Genomic DNA, 9120 nt, shown 5'->3' on the forward strand with positions numbered 1-9120 from the left:
TAGGAGAGCTTGGTCTAGATCCTGCCCATATTGTTGGGCAGGATGATGTATAGGCCTTTTTACACTGCCAAGCCGGACACCCGCATGCAAGAATGAGCTCACGTCTGAGTAAAGGCTACAAACGAAATTAACTATTTACAAGTGCAAAAACTTCAACTTATTGTTCATTTTGCTGAGCACTTGTTTTTTATCCCGACAAAAGCCTCATAAGGAAAGTTCCTCTGCGTCTCTCGTAGATCGTAGGCCTACCATCTTTCAAGGTATTTTTTAATGTGACTACATAACCTTCTCTCACATGATCAGCAGCTCGCGGATTTCACTTACACCGAAACAGCCTGCCCTGGCCATCATAGCCCTACTTTTCCAGGTAGGCTATACTAGGTTATTAACTTATCCTGGAAATGATAATAGTATATGAAACAAATCCCAGCACCACACCAAAAGGAGGCAGCAAATCAGAGCTAAACATATCTATCTGCTCATTTCCACATGGTAAGAGAGCAACACAAAACAGGTTTATAATATTTGGATGTTTTATTTTCTTTAAATCAAGCAGGTTACATTTCATTCGTTTTTACACAATCTGATATTTGGAGGCATTTGCAAATATGCTCATAAATTACATGATTTGTAATCCCAAAGAATGATGTGGTTAATGATCAATATTGGGATCAACAGTGATCACCCTACTAATGTAGGCATTACGTATGCAGGCAGAAAAAGAAAAGTTCCCATTAAGGTCTCATGTGAAACACCACAGGTCTGAAATACTCAGGAACACATGAAAATGGCACAAAAATGAATTTCACTCTCCAACCTTTTGCTAAAGAGACGTTGACAGGCCCACAGAGAGCCTGGAGCTCACGGGACAACATTCACACACATTCTGCTTCATGAAGAGGTCAGATTATCGTCAGACCATAGACATTACATGTAAGGACACTGAACATTTGGCAAGCGAGTCAAGCTAAGCGAGTTTAGGTTTTATGCAAGCGAGTTTAGGTTTTATGCAAGCGAGTTTAGCCAAGCGAGTACAGGCAAGCGAGTCAAGCTAAGCGAGTTTAGGTTTTATGCAAGCGAGTTTAGGTTTTATGCAAGCGAGTTCAGGTATTAGGCAAGCGAGTTTAGGCAAGCGAGTTTAGGCAAGTGAGTTTAGGCAAGCGAGTTCAGGTATTAGGCAAGCGAGTTTAGGCAAGGAAGTTCAGGTATTAGGCAAGCGACGCGAGTTTAGCCAAGCAAGTTCAGGTTTTATGCAAGCGAGTTTAGGTTTTATGCAAGCGAGTTTAGACAAGCGAGTTTAGGCAAGCAAGTTGAGGTAAGAGAGTCAAGTTACTTTAGGCCTCACTTTATTTGCGGTTAAATTGCGGCATTAGGTTTAGCAAGAAGGTTAAGATCCAGGCTCAGGTTTGCTTCCAGCCTCGTCCCTCTAGTCGCTCCCTATAAAGAGGGTTCCCAGCTACCGTGTTAAAATACAACAGCTGGGATTACAGATATGGAGTACAGAAATGAATGACAAAGATTGATTCAAACATTCTTCCCCCAAAATGTGGTGCAACATAAAATGGAGAAAATAATTACTTTCTCTCCATTGAAACCCAGTCATATCTTACGATCTCACGAGGTCCCGCCGCAAGGGGCGGACTTACGAGCTCTATAGAGTGTGCACTGTGTGTTGATGTTGGGTGTGGATTAATGTGCTGGTGTAGCCATCCAGGGATCCTCAGGGTTTATGGGGAGTAGGACACACTGGTGTAGTTCAGTACTGTGAAGTAAATTGATGCAAAAAGTAGAATCAGTGTCAAGGGCAATCAAATGTCTATAAATGCAGGAACAGCCCCACCTGGTCTCAATCAGCATTTGATTTCATAGACTTAAATTAGCGAAAAAACAAGCATTTATTTACCGCAACAGTCCTAGTGCTGGAGAACCAGGTTTCAAAAAGATTCAATACGAGCCTCCAGGTGCATTGGAGTTACTGCATTTAATTAACTTTAATTTAATTAAGAGCACACTAGTCAGTGGAGATGTTCACAGAAAAGACTTGTCTTCAGACCTTTATAAAGATCAGGAGGGATTATATAATTGCCGTTTGACGCGTTAGGTCTGTTCAAGGAGGAAGTAAATATTTACCAGCGTTGGGTCTCTGCACCATGACACCCAGCTGCCGCACATCTGGTCTCCCTTTAAGTCGCCTGAAGGAGAGGTCAACTTAATTGAACCTAAGGGGAATGGGTCACAAGAAAAGGTAAGGATAAAGCTAAACATAGAAAGGATGAAAACAAGCATTGTCCAACATGGGGTTCGGCGATATTTTGATTTTAGGTGTACGATCCAACCATCAAAAACAGGCTCTTCTTATCATGTTTCCAATGTACCCCGAGTTGCTACGCCCTCATCAGCCACCAGGTGGCAGACTTGATTTTGTCAGTAGAAGGAGAAAAATAGCCATCCAGCTTGATTACAGCAATAGTAGAGGAGCGAGTCAAAAGAATGCGTTTGAGCACCTTCAGCCATTGGCTCTTGTTCAAGGACATCCCGCTGATTGGCTGAAGTCAGATCTTATTCTCTAGAAAGTTTGTTACAGAAGAAGCCCCTAGTATCAAAGCAACATACCCGCCAAACAAAACTAACCTTGTTGAATAAATGAAAATGTCTTCAAGATGGTCAATCCAGTATCTTACCGGTTCCACATGGAGTCTCTAGTCGGCTGCGCTGCGGGCCTTAGGTCCGTCCTCTGCTCCGGGACGAGGTCTTGATTATAAAGAACCAGTCAGTCATCAAGCTGCTTGGTCTCTTCAAAGAGGTGGACGTTTGACCGCCTACACCATGAGGACGCTGTGGATACGGTATGGGACCATTTATCAGCGGATCTGAACTGCAGAACTTTAATCACATCAGCTGTAGATTTATGTACCTTCTCCGGAAAGATGAGTGGTCGTCAGCCCCTGAGCAGTGATCTTCATCCCCAGTGACTCCTTCAATCCTGCTGGAGCAAACACTCAGTTACCATTTGGAGATGACCCAGCTACCCTAGTGTACTCACTACTAAGTGATACAACCAGTGTTGTGCCTGAACGCGTTCATTGAACGATAGTTCATGAACTCGTTCATATTTTGGGCGAACGTGAACTGAACGTACTGTATTACTGCCTGATGAACGTTACTGTGAACTCGTTCATTCTGGTGTCTGTGAACGGCACGCGCACTCGGTTGAACTTCGTTCAATTGGGGGGTTATTTGTTTATCAAAACGGCGGATGCGCGCGCAGAATGAAGACATTTGTTTGACCGGTTGCCATGGTTATCTCCGTGTGGTTAATTTGCAGTTGCGGTGTTGTCAGCTTACTGTTACATTAAACTGCAATCAGAAAATGCGGTTATATGCTATAGACCCTATAGTGTCTGTGGTGTAAAGGATAATTAAAACATAAATACACTTTATGTTGAAAGTATAGACCGTCCCGATTCCCATTGAAACGAATGGCGCGGATCTGTTAAATTGTGAAAAATGAATCAAACTGTAATCAGACAACACGGTTATATGCTATAGACCCTAGAGTGTCTGTGGTATAAAGGCTGAGACGAATTTCGAATTATAAATATGTACAATCCATAACGTTAGCTCTCTGGCTCATAGCTCAGCGGACTAGAATACCTCCTAGAATCATTGCTTGTTGGCCGGAAACGGAAATGGGGCTGTTTACGTTTGGTTGTAGTCTTTTCGCTCGGTTCTCCGACTCAACAGTAGGGCTAGCCTAGAACCGAGCGAAAAGACTACAACCAAATTTGAACTACAACCAAACTAGTTCCCTTTCCGCTTCCGGCCAACGAGCAATGAGTCTTCCAACAGAAATCAATGGGATTTACAAAATGCGCTAAATGTACAATAAAACACGATAGAAACTATTTCGCTACGATGCTTGATTCAACCACTCTAATTCATCCTAGACAAATCACGAAGTGGGCTCAATGTTCAAAATACCGGAAAAAAATAGCTCACACAGCAACATATTGAAAAAAAGATTTTTGGAACTGTGAACTTAGTTCAAATCTTTGAATTATGAACGTTGAACTGAACTAGTTCATTTTAAAATTTGTGAACTGAACTTTGAACTAGTTCACGTAGAAAGTGAACTATCCCAACACTGGATACAACCCGGTTCAGTGTTTCCCCCAGACAATGTCTTAGTCAAGGTGGGGGGGGGGGGTCTTCGGTGAGGGTTTCAGTTCGCAATCATACATACAACCGCCTTTTCAATTGCATTCAAAATGCTTTATGGCACGACTATTGTTTTGAACAGTATACAGTATTACCGACAAATTATTTATCTATATTTTTTGTACTTGAGGAAAGTATGTTTTCTTTCCCTACGAGTTTTGCACTTTGTTATTGCATAATTATTTTTTTATATATAATTTTTCTACATTGGTAGTCAAGGCGGGGCCCTACTGTTAAGACTGCCTTAACCATACAGTGCTGGGGGAAACACTGCAGTTACTTGAGTTAAACATTAGAGTTTAGTCCCCAAATGGCGATACCACCAGTTCATGGCTGCGCTCTTTGATTTTCTCGTTGATCAGATTGACCTGGAGAAAGAGCTTACCTTCCATGGATGAGGAGCTGCTTGGTCTAATCACGAGCCGCCTTCGGACCTCCACCGCCGGATCCCCCAGCCGTCCTCCACCGCCGGGACCGTCTCCTCCAGGACCTCCACCGGGCCAACCGCCTGGACCTCCGCAACGTCGCCTCATTTCTTCTGAAATGTGACACACGTTCTATTTGCACCCCGGACATTCCTCCCCGTTCATGATGCACTGGAGAAGAGTTTAGCTTTACTTGTTGAGGAACCGCCGCCGCCGGGCCCTCCAGGACGCCGCCGCCGCCGGGCCCTCCAGGACGCCGCCGCCGCCGGGCCCTCCAGGCTGACTGCCGCCAGGTGGACGCCACCGCCGGGACCTCCAGGTTGGTCCCAACCACCGCCTCCAGGCCCTCCAGGTTGGTCCCAACCACCGCCTCCAGGCCCTCCAGGTTGGTCCCAACCACCGCCTCCAGGCCCTCCAGGTTGGTCCCAACCACCGCCTCCAGGTTGGTCTCCACCACCGCCTCCAGGCCCTCCAGGTTGGACCCAACCGCCGCCTCCAGGCCCACCGACTCCAGGACCTCCAGGTTGGCCTCCACCTCCAGGCCCGCCATTGCCTCCAGGACCTCGGCCGTCTCCAGGCCTTCCAGGTTGGCCGCCTCCAGGCCCTTCTGAAATGTGAGACACAAGTTCCAGTTGCACACTGGAACATTTCTCCCCTTTCATCATGGATGTACTGAAGATGAGTTTAACTTTACTGGATGAGGAGCCGCCACCTGGCCCTCCATGCCGCCCCTTCCAGGTTGGACGCCTCCAGGACCTCCAGGCCACCGCCGCCTCCAGGCTGGCCTCTGCCTCCAGGACCTCCGCCTCAGTCCTTCTGAAAGGCGAATGACACGTTCCATTTGCACATTTCTCCCCGTACATGATGCAGATAATCAACTCCTCCTCTGCTTTAGCTCCCACAGATCTCACCGATGCCCTACTGTGCAGTCTTGAGTGAGGTATTATTTAACCCAACAGCCAGCCACACACACCTAGCCTACATCCTGGAGCATGTCCTAGTGGCTGAGAATGCATCTGACATTTTTCAGAACACCTCAGAGTTGCTGTGGCTGCATGTCAAAGGTTTAATTCTAAACAATTCACCAAGCCTAGAAAAAATTTGCAGCTGTGCAGTTCCGTGTCTCACCGTTCTGCATCCGTTGGGCTGCACGGCTCCCGGCCTTCCCTCCACCTGCAGCGAGCGCCTCCAGACGACCGCCATGGACCTCACGGCGAGCACCTCCAGACGACCGCCACGGACCTCCAGACGAGCACCTCCAGACGACCGCCTCCATCACCTCTACTGAAACAAGACAAAATCTATTTACAACAAACAAAAACAACTGTTCATAAATCATTTGGTACTCTGCAATCCTTGGAAATATTATGAAGCATGAGCTCGAATAGAAAATGTTCAAATCCTGTCTAATGATTAATTGTTGTACAAATGTGTATAGTTCTATTACTTTTTTACTTCTATAAAACATTTAATGAATAGTGGGAAACTACACAAGAAAAGTAAATGAATGCGGTTTTAACGCGGTTATATTAGTAAAGCAAGTCTTACCCAAAAAGTCAATAAACGGTGACCACATTTTATCATTATTATTATTAACCATTTAATGCTTCACTAAATTCCTATAGCAAGTGGAAACGTTACTCTCCTTCATTGGTGATGTTCATGTTCTTCGATATCTTCCAATGGACTCGTTGTGAAATCCTTCTGGATCCTCTGCGTTGAAGTGCGTTGTTCAATTTCCAAGGGGCGTGTCTAATGGGAGCGATCTAAAATGGGTCGATGCTATGCTAGGCCTCGACTAATCATAGCATTGGAACGGGTGATGCAGAAATACATATTCCTCAAAATCTTTGAGTAGTAGTCGTTCGTTCTTTTAGTGAGCATATACAGTCTTTAGTTCACTAACTTCCATCTTTGTTGTTGAAACACCTCTACATGCTGCGGATATCCAACCTCACATTAGATAGCCAAGGGTTGCTATTGGTCGGTCTATTTCGTACCGGGCAGAAAACGTTATATAACGGAGGGGCGCCTGACCGCATCTTTGAAGAGCAAATTATATACGAGGTCCGTCTAGTTCCGAAGCTATTGGTGAAATACGCAAAACGAATATTGAAATGTTAATTTTGGCATTTAATTTGCATCTACATTTTGCCAGTGAAGGAGTTTAGGTTTGCCAATCCGAGGTCTAACAGGCAGTAAACATGTTCATTAAAATACAAATGCAAAGTCCACAGAACATACGCGAATAAAAACCACATTGCACCACCAGCGGTCAACAGCAGCAGCAGCAAGTGTATTGAAAGTAGAAAAGTAGTAAAGAGAAGAATAGAATTGGGAGAGTGGTGTGCAAGTCAGACACTGCATCTAACCCAGGACCACCTTGCAGTTCACAAGCAGCAAACCTTCTACCAGACCAACCAAACACACATCAACAGGCCCCCCGTCAGTAGGGTCAGTCAGACAGGTTTCCACAGAAGGGCTCAGTGGGGTTATGGGTTGAGCAAAAACAGACCCCTTTCTTCCTTCCACAAGTTTCCATCCTGGATTCGCCTTCGGACATGTGGAGTCGGATATGTTTCAAGTTATCCGTGGATTCCTGAGGGCAGTGAAGTATCTGCAGAAGGTGACGTCCAGGTCCAGCGGTCTGCCGCATTGACCACGAGATCTTTAACCGAGTGGGACCGCCTCGGTTTGTAGTAGGCCTAGAACAGTTTGTGTTCAACAGCGTGGAGGTCCTCGTTTCCATCAGAGTTGCTGCAGTTCTTCCATGCTGCTTCCACAGTGAGCAGAGGACACTTCCCAGTGTGGTGGTCGGTGCTGTAGCGGTCCGCAGCGTTAGTTAGTCAGTCGATCCCATAGATAAACCACTCAACACAAACTACCACTTCCATCAGCAAATCCACATTAACCTCCAGCGGTAAAACATGTACAATAGAGGGGCGAGAACAGACGACAGGAGGAGATGGGGAGAGTGTAACATGTGTGCAGTGCTCATGAAGGAAGTACCCTGCGTTACTCACTGCGTGGGTCCCGGTGGCTGGGGGTCCACGTCGGTGGCCACGATGTCCGGATTGTTCAGCCCACGCAATCCAACGCAAAATAAACGATTAACATCCGTCACGGTGGGGGCGCTTTATGAGGAGAGGCGGGGGAGACGCAGCTGAAATCAATTAAGAACTAGTGACCTCCAGAAGAACGTGATTGGTTGTGAGCGAGAAGCTCGAGAGAGAGACGGCAAAGGCCTGCGTATTGGTTAGACTCATAAGTTCAGGCACTGACTGAAGTGGGCTATAGACCGAATTTCACATAAATTCAGGCACTGACTGATATGACCATACTAACTGTTGTACTGACTACTTGACCACAAGGAACCATTAGATTACGTACACATGCATATTCTGCTGGCCAATGGAGTCGAAGGTCCGCACTGGCGGCCAACTTGCCAGTCAGCTGTTCACCCATAACACTGTGTTGACTTGGTAGTGGTACATGTACTTTTTAAATAACCTTAACCACCTTGCTCCATTTTCAAACGGTTTGTTTTGTTATAAACGTCAGAGATGTAGTTACGGCACTGCATACATGATACTGATGAATAATTGTTAGATTCTAAAAAAAATTGAAATGTTCTAAAATAGGTACAATATTATAACCACGTTAATAAGGTTTGTAAGAAACCAAACCGTTGGGAAAACGGTTGAAAATGTAGCAAGTTATGGCTTTTTATAAAGTACATACAGTACCTACCAACACAATGTTATGGGTGAGCAGCTGACTGGCAAGATGTCCGCAAGTGCGGACATTCTAGACGCCGCCGTAATAAGACAGCTAGTGTTCTATATATCTACACACGTAGGTGAAGGGTTTTATTTTGAAAACGTTGCGAGATACCGCCGAAAGGCTGTTTAGAGTAAAGGCGCACGAAGATTTTGTGTGACGGCTGGTTTAACCGCGGATGAACGAATGGCGGCTCACTTGACCGCAGTCAATCATTACACTAGTGAACACTGGGTCACAAACCTGGTTTGTCATCCCATCAACCGTTTCATTAGCTACCAACCATAATAGGACGTCACGTTCGGACTGGTTTACTCGTTAGTTATGTAAGAGTAGTGGTATACAAACACCGGAGAAGTTATCAACACAATTACCATGTCGATCCAAGCCTTGTACCTGGACAGACGTTCTGCTCATCATTCAACTGAACACTTCGCTTGGCCTAGTGTAGACATTCAGCCACTGTGATAGTGTTATGTAAGATACATTTTTCAAAATTTAAAACACATTTGGATAACCTGATTTGAGAGTATTCACACAATACTTAATAAAGAATTGCACATTTGTATTATAGACATCATATGAATGTATATGCTTTTGGTACACCATTAATGGAAAGATAAACAAGGAAAAGAGAATTGGAGGCAGTCATTTTAATCCTGTATCAAGTACCAATACTACCCACTTATATGTCCAC

General features: G+C 45.2%; 1 protein-coding gene and 1 long non-coding RNA gene across 4 annotated transcripts; both read right to left on the minus strand.

The window, feature by feature from the left end:
• Positions 1 to 958: 958 nt before the first annotated feature.
• Positions 959 to 5922, minus strand: LOC132452572 (uncharacterized). 3 transcript variants are annotated; one of them, XM_060045249.1, is made up of 9 exons: positions 5772 to 5922; positions 5338 to 5459; positions 4837 to 5250; positions 4604 to 4756; positions 2915 to 2983; positions 2682 to 2835; positions 2505 to 2566; positions 2131 to 2219; positions 959 to 1762 (listed from the first exon to the last, which is right to left on the minus strand). In XM_060045249.1, exons 1-4 carry the CDS (start codon positions 5917 to 5919, stop codon positions 4748 to 4750), a joined length of 693 nt encoding a protein of 230 aa, XP_059901232.1. In that variant the 5' UTR covers positions 5920 to 5922; the 3' UTR covers positions 959 to 1762; positions 2131 to 2219; positions 2505 to 2566; positions 2682 to 2835; positions 2915 to 2983; positions 4604 to 4747. The 3 variants fall into 3 exon arrangements, with proteins under 3 accessions (XP_059901232.1, XP_059901233.1, XP_059901231.1); XM_060045250.1 differs by lacking the exon at positions 2505 to 2566 and having other exon boundaries at positions 4837 to 5247; XM_060045248.1 differs by lacking the exon at positions 2505 to 2566.
• An 833-nt stretch (positions 5923 to 6755) lies between these two features.
• On the minus strand, positions 6756 to 7893 carry LOC132452684 (uncharacterized). Its single transcript, XR_009524466.1, has 2 exons — positions 7667 to 7893; positions 6756 to 7463 (listed from the first exon to the last, which is right to left on the minus strand). It is a non-coding gene; the product is annotated as an uncharacterized LOC132452684 (long non-coding RNA).
• Positions 7894 to 9120: the final 1227 nt, after the last annotated feature.

This window comes from Gadus macrocephalus, chromosome 23 (assembly GCF_031168955.1).
Source record: "Gadus macrocephalus chromosome 23, ASM3116895v1".
Taxonomy (NCBI): Eukaryota; Metazoa; Chordata; class Actinopteri; order Gadiformes; family Gadidae; genus Gadus; species Gadus macrocephalus.

Coding starts and splice junctions, on each gene's coding strand:
- LOC132452572 (XM_060045248.1), bottom strand. CDS start 5,919: ATGGAGGCGGTCGTCTGGAGGTGCTCGTCTGGAGGTCCGTGGCGGTCG. Junction 5,460..5,771: donor AGCCCAACGGATGCAGAACG/GTGAGACACGGA, acceptor TTCGCCTTTCAG/AAGGACTGAGGCGGAGGTCC. Junction 5,251..5,337: donor AGGTGGCGGCTCCTCATCCA/GTAAAGTTAAAC, acceptor CTCACATTTCAG/AAGGGCCTGGAGGCGGCCAA.